At 42.7% G+C, this 13,832-nt stretch overlaps 1 protein-coding gene across 4 annotated transcripts in view; it reads left to right on the top strand.

The window, feature by feature from the left end:
- scn5lab (sodium channel, voltage gated, type V-like, alpha b) overlaps positions 1-13,832 on the top strand; it is a 113,242-nt gene that overhangs the window by 54,548 nt on the left and 44,862 nt on the right. For all 4 annotated transcript variants that reach the window (XM_042067776.1, XM_042067777.1, XM_042067778.1 and 1 more), the window contains 2 exons: positions 1,869-2,042; positions 3,050-3,406. In XM_042067776.1, the coding sequence (XP_041923710.1) occupies positions 1,869-2,042; positions 3,050-3,406 (531 nt within the window). The remainder of the gene's footprint in view (positions 1-1,868; positions 2,043-3,049; positions 3,407-13,832) is intronic.

Consider the following 13,832-nt stretch of genomic DNA (forward strand, 5'->3'; position numbering starts at 1 on the left):
ACATAACATAACAGTCATGTCTGTGTAACAGCCATTAACATTTTTTAGCACCTGAAACCATATTGACTTTGTTTTTGTCTTGATGTGTCATTTCAACATGTTACATTTATGTAAAACTTGCTATTTAATTCATTGTGTAAAATATGCATAGGTATTTTAGCTTGTATTCTTTAGCAGATATGAAAGTGAGTATAATGGCGTTAGATACACAGCAAACTGGCATCACCCAGTGGTGTGTGGAAATATCCTGCCCACCCCACCTTTGAGATCTATGTAAAGCTGTCATTAAAAAATGTGGGCCGCCAGAAACCGATATGATAACAAATGGTGCATCAATACTAATGTGTCCAGACCCTGGGCAAACTCTCGGCATATTTTGGGATGCATTGTCTGTGCCAGCCATGGCGAGGTGTGGTCAGTGTCACCATGCATTTCTGATAGATGCAAGACTCTCTAGTAGCCGCAGGGCTTTCTCTTTCCAAAATAATGAGAACATGTCATACTGGGCAATAAACTCATGTAGACTCTAATATTCCAGTGGCATTTGAAAGAGCTTGTTATAATTGATGAAGTATTCTTCTGAGAATATTCTTTGGGTTAATGCAATGTGGCCGGACCTTTTGGAAAGGTGTGTTTTGACAGTAAGTTACTTGAGGCCAATAAAAGATAGAATCCAATCTGAAGTCAAGTTGAATCTGAGGGCATATATCTTCCAGTGAGACTGTAAAGATCCTCCTCATATTTCTAGGTTTATTTTTTAAAAAGGGGGAGTAGTTATGCTTCAAGTGGCTGATAAAGAGTATAGACATTGTAATCGATCAGTTAAACAAGGTGTTATGTCTTCATTAATTTTTTGTCAGTGCGTATTTGAACACATAGCAAAATGTGTGAAGTAGGGCTGAAAAGTCTGACTTTCAAGGGCATTATAGGAGACAGTTTGAATGGTTCATTACCGGATGTGACCTACGCCAAGTCCACTCAAGTTAAAGCAAATGGGCAAGCCAGACATGGCTGGGTAAGTCTGGCAGTCTGTGAAGTTTCAGCCATCTAATGCTAGGGTCAGGGCTTCCCAGAGCCTGTCTCTGATGCTGAGACCCAGCCTCTCACACCCTCCCCCACCCCCACCCCCATTACCACCACCCCTGCTCCACGAGAGTGTCACGTATCCCATGTCACATCCAACCAATCATCTCTCAGGAACAACAAGCAGAGTGCAGACAGGGAAGCAGAGAAGAAAGACAACAAAATCACAACAAACCACAGACCTGTCACAGCTGTTCCAGACCTTTCTCTGTGTGTGCAGTCTTTCACCACCAACACCCCCCCCCCCCCCCACACACACACACACACACACACACACACACATTCACACACACACACACACACACACACACACACACACACACACACACACACACACACACACCAAACACCACCCCCACCATCCTCCCACCTACACACATTGCCCACAAACACACCTCTTGTTTCCTGTGACAGTGGACCAATCCGTCATGCCAACATGAAAGTGCCAAGGATGTGCCTAAAACAGCGTTTTTAAAAAGCATAGACTGAGCATATTTCATTTTAACTGGAACACAATATTAGAGCTTTGCTTGCACAACTATTTACAGAAACATAATGTAGAGTTCCCATCTGCTCCCTCAGTTCAGTGATATATTTTCTCCAAACTTAACAAACACTTGAAAGATACGCAATTCTTGCTTGTTGGGACTACAACTTTTGAAAACAGACTATCATGCACTATTGTTACAGTCTGTGAAGCTGGCCTTTCCTAGAGTACAACACAGGAATAGCCAGAACAACTCTTTTGTTTTTGTTTTCCTCACTGTTCTATATGTCTCTTAAAGGTTTTCACTGGGATCTTCACTGCTGAGATGGTCCTGAAGATCATCGCTCTGGACCCGTACTTCTACTTCCAGCAAGGCTGGAACATTTTCGACAGCATCATCGTCTGCCTGAGCCTGATGGAGCTGGGTCTGTCAGACGTGGAGGGCCTGTCCGTTCTACGATCCTTCAGACTGGTAACCTCTCCTGCCTGCCCGTGGACATTCACACTTGCCTCTCCGTGTCCTCCTCCTGTCACTATACCTGCTGTCCGGCTGACTCCTGCGCTGATGACGATCAGTGCTGCGGGCATGGAGTATATTGCTCCCCGTAGGCAGCTCTGTGAAGTCAGCAGAAGAGTGGAGTGGGCCTTGTCCTCAGCAGCTCTTTTGCAGTCCCATGTAGACTTCTAGAACCTCACTTGCTGCCTTGCCCTTTCGCACACTGGAGACGTGGATGTTCCTTAAGCCCTGCTCTCATTCACAGTGAATAGAACATCGCCTGTCACTTGTTGTGCAACGTTTTACGTCACTAGTGGTCATTTCCCTGTAATCACTGCATTACATTAATATTCCATGGTCTCTTGTTGCTAGTTGCCATATGAATGGGTTTTTATACCAAAGTTAAGCTTAACATAATGTTAACTTCTCATTTTATATCTTAAGGTTGGTCTTAGTGCCACATTTGACTCGTCTGTAAAAAATATTCAAATGTGGGTGATGTCAGTGATGAGCAGGATGATGACACAGGTTAAAGTGTCAAAAGTTTACTTTTCCTGACATTGACTCACCTGAACGACTTAAAATATGTGTGAGCTACTGTACATGCCCACTTTGTCCAGAGGTATATTCTGTCCACCTGTGGAGTCCTGTGCTTTAGTTAAGCCTTCACTGTGTGAGACAATGCCAAGGTTGGGTTGCTGAGTAATCTGTTAATGTCAGGAGATTACTGTCGTTTCCACAGTACACTGAGATGGCATCCAAACGAAAGCCAGTCCTCAAAGGAGTGAAACTGACACTGTATTTACCAGACTGGCCTTTCAGGAATAAAGCCAATGTCCTTGTCTGAAGAGCACACATCAAAACAGTCCGTAATAAAATAAACTGACAAGCAATAATCACTCTCTATAAATATAAATCTTTACTGCTGTGTTTGATGTTGATTACTGTTCTCATCTGTATCCTTTCTGTCTCCTTCCTCTTAGTTGAGGGTTTTCAAGCTGGCAAAATCATGGCCGACCCTGAACACCTTGATCAAGATCATTGGCAATTCCGTGGGCGCGCTGGGGAACCTCACCCTCGTCCTGGCCATCATCGTCTTCATCTTTGCCGTGGTCGGCATGCAGCTCTTCGGCAAGAACTACGAGGTGTGCGTGTGCAAGATCTCCAAGGATTGTACGCTGCCACGCTGGCACATGAAGGACTTCTTCCACTCATTCCTCATCGTGTTCCGCGTGCTGTGCGGGGAGTGGATCGAGACCATGTGGGATTGTATGGAAGTGGCGGGCCAGCCCATGTGCCTCCTGGTCTTCATGTTGGTCATGGTCATCGGGAATCTGGTGGTAAGTCATGTTGTCTCATCACACTTTTGCCTATTCTGTCGGGGCTTTTACATGGAAAAGGATAGATCTGGTTATATGGAGCGGCTAAGGTCATGGTCTAATTCGCCTGTGTATGGATTATTCAATGTGGATCATTGTGACTGAATTGACATTGGAGCTAAAAGCTGAAGCTCTGGTTGTGCTTCTTGTGAAATGGTTGTGAAGCCCCATGGAGTGGACATTTAAAACCCTACTCTTTCTTGATGGGGTTATTTCCAAACCATCCTGTGTTACTCTGTAAACAATCTTATCTCTAACTTAATCACATTTGCATAATTCATTGTAGAGTAGTGCCAACTATGTAACTGTTACTCATTTTTTTTCAGAGGGCATTCTTGGTTATGTGATTTGTGAGGAGATAAAGCGGTCCTTTTCAGATAATGTCATTTCAATTATTACATTGAATAGTATTTAATTTCAGCACTGGTAACATTTTATTTGCTTTGTATATTTAATACATCAATTGTCAGGCTATCATACGCTATATCTTAGAATATATTATAAAAGTGTAAACGACAGCTTCTGAGAGACATCAGCAGTGTGCTCACTCAGATACAGGGCTGCTCCACCATTATTTCGGTGAAAAGGTTGCTGGGTGCCGGTTGTCAGCTCGGCCCAGTTTTGGATTGCACAAACACAGTCCTCCCATGTCACTGTCAACATCACTGGCTGGCCTCTCTCTACAGCTGCAAGAGGATGCTTCTCTCTCTCTCTCTCTCTGTCGCTCTCTGTCGCTCTCATTCGCTCTCGTTCACTCCCCCCTCCGATCCCTTGTTCTCATGTCTGCCGTGGCTGGGGTTTTTGGCACAGCCTGGGGCGAATCTTTATGACTTTTTCTGTAATGGCATGACAACAAAAGTCCTTGGGGGTTGGGGGCTCACTCCAGAGGGACACCCTGATAGGTCAGATGGCTCCATATCTACAGCTGCCTTTGGGGGCGGCGTTTGGTGTGTTACTGAGAGCTTTTTGAAGGACCCCCCTCATTACCCCGTCCAAAATTCAGGTGTGGCGTCCCAATACGATAGCATTGGGAAATGTCAATGAGGACTGAAATGTCAGACGGTCATACTTTGTGACCATGGGTTTTAAAAAGAGGTTTATTTGATAGATTTATGGCTTGATCACTGTTACGAGTGGGACTTGAGATACTCTGTAGTTATTAGCCCACTTAGATATCAACACAGCTAGCATTCACTGTATTCAATAGAATGGCATTACATAGCATTACAGATTTAGTGAGGTATCAAAAACCATGACTCAGTTCATTCGTATTTACGTTTAGCTGCCCAAAGTCATCAGTGCTGACAACATAGTATTTTAATATTGAAGCATATTAAAGATTATTTGTGCACATAGACTTTGGATAGTATGTAGGCTACTCTACCTGAATGGAGGTAGAAATAGCCAATCGGATTATGTCACCATGCAGCACTGATCTGACTTCATAGTCAGAGCAGCACGGCTAGAATCACACTGACAAATAACATTACACAGAATGACAGACATTCAAAAACACAATCTCTCCCTCCCCCCCCCCCCCCCCTCTCTCTCTCTCACACACACACACACACACACACACACACACACACACACACACACACACACACACACACACACACACACACACACAAACAAACACGGGGTGTAAAGCAGTGGCCTCAAGGCTGAGTGGGGTGAGGGGTTTTCCATCCTAACTGACACATGAACAGGTGCTGCCACTGATCTGGGCATTGTGGGCCTCTGTGGATGGGATGGTGGAAAGAGACAATGATATACGTAGCCACATTGCATAAGCAACTCAGATGTGTGGCGTTGTTAAAATATTGAACTCTTGACTATTCCTTTCCTACCATGAGCTCATTGGTAAACCAGCTGAAAACTGAGTCAATCACTAACCAGCCCTCGGAATGGTGGAGTACAAAACAAGCACAGCATCAAGCTATTGATGTTGTTGCAGTTTGAATAATCAGTTCCATAGTTTTAAAAGCCAATGCATGTAAAATATCCGCAAATATTTAAATCTAATTCCACATATTTTAGTTTTGTTCATGTTCAGCATGAATTTCTCTGACATTAAGAGATTAATGCATTTACACAATATGCATGAAACACGTAACACAGTGTCCTTCCATGCATTATGCAGTGCAAATATTTTTACCAAAAGAGACCGTAGCCCTGTAGCATGTCCACTAGTCTTCACAGCATCATTCCTTGGCTGCAAAGCACGCCGAACTCGCTGACGTCTTTTGAACGCTCAATTGGCCTCCAGTGAACAGAGAGAGGCATTCAGGGGAGAAAATGTGGTGGCAATCAGCCCTTGCTGAGCCTTCAGCCTGTCTCTCCTTAGTGGGCCACATCCACTCTGTGTCGCAAGAGTTGCAATTTCCCCAACGAATGGTGCCCCTAATATTATCTTTCTCTGTGGGGGCGCCTCCAGTAGGCTGGGTCAGTTGCTTATGAAACTTGTATATTTTTATTTCTGTACATGTCTTTTTTTCTCTCTCTCTTTCTCTCTCTCCATATGTGACCCTGCTGTCAGAGGGAGGTGGCATATCATTTTGATAAGTTGTGTAATATGGCTGTGCGTGTGGCCTTTTCTGCCCGTTTCTCTTTTAGAACAGTTATTTAAGTGCCTTTATTAGTGTTCTGTGCGTCTTTGACAGGGCCAGGCTTGTAACCGTGTGCACACTGTTAAGCAGAGGGACTGTAGTCTTCACAGCCTCCTTGAGACCTTTTTGTTGGGCATGTTTGAAATGGCATACTTACATACCATTCTTCTCTGATTTATGGAATAAATGCATAGTCAGTGGTATTGATGTGAATTATGCCGAAAATGTAGTTCATATTCCTAAGTGCTTTACCATACTTTTTGTATTGAGTCTTTGCACCCGGATTATTTCAAAGTCATCCAAATATAGATCTATACGTAACAAGCAGCCCTGTGACATTATTTAGCACAGTACTGAAACCATAGTTTTTTGTAACTTGCTATATTGTAACACAGTCTCAGACAAAATTAATGATTCTATCAGTCCTGAGCTGAATGAAATTAAACCAAACTTATTCAAGTCCAACTGAAAAGGATTTGAGCTCAAAAGGTTCACTGTCATTTATATTTATGTGTGGGGGAAGTAACCGCAATGACCACTGAAATGACTTGGTTTGGATTGAATGTTTCATCCATTCCAGTGAGCCTGAATTGTGCTTTGACTGGACTAAAAACATATCTCAGCTGTGTAATTATTTAATTATTGTGTGTGTGTGTGTGTGTGTGTGTGTGTGTGTGTGTGTGTGTGTGTGTGTGACATGTGCGCGCACGTTAGTTTGCTGAGACATGAGTCTTTGCTGGAAGCTTTTGTGTTTGTGTGTCTGTGTTCGTTGTCTTGGTGTGCATTCATCCTCAGTCACTCCTGTCTCTATGAGTTTGAGTGAGTGGATGTTTGCCCTCGGAGACTGGTGTATGTTTGTGTATGTGCGGTATGAGTGGTGTGTGTGTGTGTGTGTGTGTGTGTGTGTGTGTGTGTGTGTGTGTGTGCGTGTGTGCGCGTGTGCATGCGTGTGTGTGTGTCTGTGTGTATGTGGCGTGTGTGTGTGTGTGTGTGTGTGTGTGTGTGTGTGTGTATGTGTGTGGCCTCAGTCATCACTGCAGATTGGAGCAACATGATGTAGTCCCATGCACCTGTGTGAATAATCAGAATTATTCAAAGCAGGTGGTGGTAACTGGAGAAGGGAAAGTGTTATCAGATAGAGCACCTCGGACCCTCTAAATCTTTCAGGCTTGAACTGGTGGACCCACAAGTGTGTCACAGCCCAGCACTCTCTGAAGGGGTGGACAGAGTCAATATAGACAGATGCAAATGTTATTTGAAGTGATACTTACCTAAAGGAGATGGCCATCTAAAGGTCCTCTATCTTTACCCCATTTCAACACTATTCCCTCTGTATGCCATAGTTTCCTACCATTTCAAAGATTTCTGGGAAAATAGTAATACGGTGGAACCTTCAGACTCATTAAAGGTTGTATCAGCGATTTCAAGCCCAAAAAATTGCTAATTGTGTTGGCAACCACTCAAAGGCAAAATAAAGTGTTCCAACCAATAACCGACTAGATGCGCGTTTAGGAGAGTTTCAATTGCACTGGAGGGAGGGGGAGGGAGTAGCGAGCTAGCTCTGTGTTTTGTTTGAACATCAACAGAAGTGACGTTACCCCGCAATCGCTGATACAACCTAATGGTTTCACAGAGCTCACAATGATTTCAAGGTTGTGACATGTAAATAATCCATACTGTCTGTCCATCACTGGTATGATGTCGTTGAAATTGCTGAAAAACTAGCAAGGGAATGTGGGAGAAATGAACACCAGCGGGTGATTGTGGAGATGCAGTAGACATGCAGCGTATAGTGTCTGCATGCTCCCACTCACATTCTGTGTGATCCCAAAACAATGTCCGGTTGGGTCTTAGGTACAGTAATAGAGTCTTGTCAGGTTAGACTTGTGTGTGTGCAACAGGATCTAAGGTTTCCTAGGCTTTGACCCCTTCCTTGTCAGTGGTGTGTGTGTGTGTGTGTGTGTGTGTGTGTCTGTGTCTGTGTCTGTGTCTGTGTATCTGTGTGTCTGTGTGCTTGTGGGTGCTCAGTTTCTCTTCTGTAATCCAGTTTCCCTTCCCTGCCATTGGTTGTTGGAGGTGAACGATGTGACTCAGCTGGGCGCTAATGCCCCGCCATGGCTGTCAGCAGTTAGCACCTTACCGGTGTCAAGTGGGATCCTGGAAAGTTGTGCACCCCTTTCAACCCAAGGGATACTTGCTCTCTCTCTTGGACTTTGTGCACCACAGTAAAGGCCATAGTAACCACTGATACCTCATGTAATCAACACTACAACCCTTTAACCACTTTGGGTGAGATTTACTCTCTATAACACTACAGCATTTTAATTAAATGTCAAGTCTTCAACTTTTGGTTGTGATGCTGACATTTTAAAGGTTATGATACATTTACAGGTCTGCATTAGAACTATGTAAATTTGTATGCTAATTCTATCATGGGTGGTCTATTAATGTCCCGACTAAGGTGGACAAATCCTTTTAACCTTTGCTCTAGCCAAGTATGTGTAAACTGTGACCCTACCATGAATGTACAGGGGAAATGTAAGTGTGTGTGGGGTCAGGGGCCACAGACTTAGCCGTCACTCCAACAAGGATTATCAAGCACAGCCAGAACTCTCAGATCACACGACAAACACGTACACATAGAGCTCTTTTCGGTTAACATTATCCAGTCAATACATTTCTTTTCATTAGGAGATAAGATATACTCAGAGGTATTTTCCAGTGATTTTCAGAAATGTCAGTGATACGCTTGAACAATCAAGTTATAGAAAGCCATTTATTCTCCATATCTTTTGTTTTCAACTTCGATGGAAGTCTATCTTAAATTTACATTTACATTTATTAATTTACTTACGCTTTTATCCAAAGCGACTTTCAGTGAAGATGATAATGACAGCCTTCCTCTCTATATAAAAAAGACTTTGGTTTTGCAGCATGAGCACTGTCAGACTATATTAGTGAATTAAACATAAAGGTTTGTTGTGCAGTATAAGAGTTCCACTATCAAGAGAGTTGTTCCTCATGTCACAGTTGAAGAGTTCCACTGGCAACAAACAAATTCACCACCTGTTCCCTCTTACACAGGTAGCCTGTGACAACATTGGTCAGTTGCCTGTGGTGAGCAGGACAGATAATTGTCTATTTTTAGTCAGGAGAACTAGAGATGAGGTCTTCAGCTTCTGCACATGCATACGTGATTGACGACCACAGCGCCGCCGTACCTGTTCAGATGCCTGCTTGGCTTTCACGAGCGCTCAGCCGACGCAGGAGCGCCGCTTTGTGTGTGAGGGCCAAGAGGAATATCCCAGTGGATTTCTTTGAGCATTCAGTGTGACTGTGTGTGACCAGGGCCCAGCTTTGGCTGCCTTTGCTTGTGGTGTCTATCACTGTGCATTGTGGGAAAGAGGAGGTCATGGGCTTATCCACACAGATGTAGCCTGGATGCCCATCAGCAGCCAGAGAACGCTCATTAATGAGTAGGGATGAAGAGAGTCAGCCCCAGGACTGAAGGGACAGCAGATTCAGACCCTTATTTTTAGACCTCTCAACTTGTCTTTAAGTGTTTGGTGGTGTGTGTGTGTGTGTGTGTGTGTGTGTGTGTGTGCATGCGTGTGTGTGTGTGTGTGTGTGTGTGTGTGTGTGTGTGTGTGTGTGTGTGTGTGTGTGTGTGTGTGTGTGCGCGTGCATGTGTTTTCTGACCCCAACTATGCATCTGTGGACTCTGACCATATGTCTGTTTGCTGGGTGTTTGTTGTGTATTGGGCCCAAGCAAAAATGCTCCCAAGCAATCTGACCCCCAACTCCCATGTCAGAGCAGACGGTCCTGTGACGTCACTGGTGTGGGATCGCTGGGCCTTAGTTTCATCACAGAGACAGAGAATTTCACATACAGACTCCGGAGCCCCATGAAATCAGGACACAAGTTGGGACTCACACACTCAACACAAACAATGTGTTGAAAATAACACAACTTGTGTTGTTTCTAACACATTGTTTTTGTTATAATGTGTACACTCTTGCAACAAATGTGTTGAAAAGAACTTGTGTTGTTTTTTAACACATATCTATGTACAGATAGGGACAACACAGCTTGTGTTGTTTCTAACACATTCATTTTAAGAGTGCAACCATCTGAAACTGAATGAAAATAAGAATCAGAATCAAAGGTATACTAAATAAATGGTACTCTAGAAGTATGTTAAGCATGTTAAATCACACTAGGAATTTGTCTCCTTATCTCACTTTTATCTTAATCTTTAGGCAGATTCATTTTATAGTATTTTTAGTCATTCCATACCTACACCCAAAGAATAAAGACATTTGAATTGTTTGTAAAGCTTTCTATATAAACACATATTAGATAGATAGATAGATAGATAGATAGATAGATAGATACTTTATTGATCCCCAGGGGAAATTCAAGGTCTCAGCAGCATACATACAACACAAACACATTCTTTAACAGCAGAAAGAGTAATTAAAGTATATAATATAAAAACACAACTAAGCAGTAAGGACAGTAGAAGATAAAGAATATGCGAAATATACTAAAATACAAATTATACTAACACTTAATACAATATATAAAAATATACTAAAATACAAATGACAAAAATACAAACTATACTAACTAACACTTAATCTAAATCAATTCTAAAAACAGTGATTAATAAATCAGAGGCGCTTGCAATGACTGAGGCAGGGACTGAGCCTGTGATTCTCTGTGCATAGTAAAGTATGGTAAGGTGCTCTAAGGTGCTCTGTGTGAATGAGTGTCATGGTGGTAGTGCAATGGTGATAGTGGTCATGGTGATAGTGCAAATGAGTAAGTCCAACAGTGCAACAATGCAGAAATAAAGTAAAGTAAAGTCTATATATCTATATATTTAACTATATAAGAAAATGTATAAGTGTGGCCACAGTTCGGCTGTGGCATGGAGGGGGGGGGGGGGGGGGGGGTATGCATATGTGCTAATGTGCTAATATAGCACACAAACAGTGAGGCATAAAGACAGTGGTACAAGTGGCTAGGTGGACAGACAGTACCAAACATGGAGGGGGTGAAGAGGCAGACAGACTATGCAGAGAAGTCTATCTCTCCTCTTCCCTTATGTGAGGCATTGAACAGTTCAATGGCCCTGGGGACAAATGACTTTCTCAGTCTGTCAGTTGTGCAAGGCAGTGAGCGAAGTCTCCAGCTGATCAGGATCTTCTGCTTAACAATAGTGCTGTGGAGTGGGTGACACTCATTGTCCAAGATGTTGATCAGTTTGTTCAGGGTCCTTTAGTCAGATTATTATATTATTATATATTATATTATTATAATATTATATATTGTATTATAATTGTCAGATTATTATATTATTATATATTATATAATATAATTATATATTATATGTCAGATTATTGTATAGTCTTTGGTGATGGCTCGGGGGGATTAAGCTGCACATACTGTACTTCAATCAATCAGACAGTCTTTATTCAGGCCAAATTAGCGTCATTAGCTGTGGTTGGCACTTAATGTTTTCTGAAGTGCATTATTTCATTATAAAGGCCTCAAGTGGACTGGAAGAGCTTATGGTTCACTGCTCAGTTTTATTACACTCAGTGTACATGTATCCCCCTCTGTGGTGAAGCCGGGGCTTCATTAACACTTTTCACACCAAACACCACATTTAATTGAGTGTTCGGCTGGACAGAACAAAAAAGATACCTGTATTGATCCAGCACTTTTGAGTCAACAACAGTTAGACTTTTTATATCAGGGCTCAAATTCTGGCATGACGGGGACAGTGTCACATGAAAGAGATCCATGCAAGTATGAAAACATTCAGCTTTTTGCCTACAGCAACATTGACAGTCCAGGATCACACTCTTCACTCGGGAAACTGATGGAAGTTAGACTTCTTACAGTATCATATAAATATCATAATCCCCAGTGAAAAAAAAATTGTGCACCTACAGGCAGGCAGGCCTATGTCGCCTATGTCCCCAAGACCCAGCACTGCTCACAGTATAGAGGATAGTATTGAGGGTATTCTATACAGCGCTTAAGTCTAGTCTCAGTGTTTCTCAAAGTGTGGTCCGCAAGCTATCCCATGGTCCGCGAGCAGATGTGGTAAAATATAATTATGAGTTGTTTGCAATATTGAACCAGTTTGTATGTAAATCCAAACAGTTCTGCAACACTGCCTATGTAAGCTACGCCAGTTTAAATCATATGAATCCTCTGACATAATAAGCAAGGTGCAAAGACAATAAGCAAGGTTGTTCAGTGAGTAGGCCTATTTATATAGTAGTGTTGAAGTAGGTCTACTGTTGTTTTTTTTAGCTAGGTGGTCCATGAGGTTTTCATTTTTTATTGGTTAAGTGGTCCTTGGTCTAAAAAAGTTTGGGAAACATTGGTCTAGATAAAGCTACAGTATAGTATTGCTGAATCAGTGTAGTGTGGAAAAAAATCTACTTTGTTCATTTGAGGCAGGACATATCCATTTAAATAGATTATCCCATTAATCATGATCAACGGGGAGTGTATTCATTTAATCCTATCTAAGGAGGTGTTTTAAAGGTACAGTCCACGATTCAGAGCCAATGCATTTTTTTGAACTGTACAACCCTTTGTGAAACCTAAACCAAACCACAGACAACATAGATAAGTGATTTTGTGCACACAATTTTATTCATATTGCTAGGCAGGCTGGATTCTATGGACTTCGTTTTCACCTCAAATAAGGAACCAATCACAGAACGGAGGGAGGGCAGCAAGACGATGCCGTTATGAGTTACGTACAGACGCATTTGACGCAATAGACATTCGTAGCGCCCAATAAACAGCTCTGGTCATTCGTAAACCACGTTTCAAATACGAGAAAATGAATGTCTAGTTCCCAGACCCCATCTCAATGAGATGAGGTCTGACGTTAGCCAGGCTAGAAAATTATTAAAACGCGTTAACTCAGTATGAATTAAGAATGCATGCTGACTAGCCATATAGAACACTGCATTGTACATCAGGTTAGCCACATCAAACAAGCTCTTTAAGGAGCTGGAAATAAGTGAATATGACAAGTTCACTCTGCTATGGCCCAGAAGAAGTGTTTTTAAAGCACAGATACAGAATATTGATCATATCTACATCATTTGTAGAGGTGACAGTAATTGCTTCATCTACAATTTCCAGTAATGCTCATCCAAACACAGGCTTGCAACCTGAATCAGAACTGTTCACATCTATTCAACTGTGACATGAAACAGCTGTGGCTCATTCAGACCCCACGCCCCCACCACCAACAACCCCAAACAAGAGGTGCCACCAGGATGATAGACACCCATTACCGAATTTCAGATATTCTCTATTTACTTGCATAATGTGCTCCATTTTGTTCAAACACTCAAAGCACATAAGCATGCACACTCACAAAGTGTGGCAGGCACAAACACACACACACACACACACACACACACACACACACACACAAACCAGTGCACACAAACACACACACACACACACACACACACACACACACACACACACACACACACACACACAGAGACACACAGACACAAAACGCACACAAGCGCACACACACACAGACACACACAGACACACACAAACACACACACACACACACACACACACACACACACACACACACACACACACACACACCTTAACTCGAGGAGATGGGGGCTGAGTGGAAGAGGGGGAGGAGGGTACCACCACTCTGCCAGCTTCCACGTGCCATCTTCTCTAAACCTCCCCACTCCCATCTCCTCTC

This window comes from Alosa sapidissima, chromosome 17 (genome assembly GCF_018492685.1).
Source record: "Alosa sapidissima isolate fAloSap1 chromosome 17, fAloSap1.pri, whole genome shotgun sequence".
Lineage (NCBI taxonomy): Eukaryota > Metazoa > Chordata > Actinopteri > Clupeiformes > Clupeidae > Alosa > Alosa sapidissima.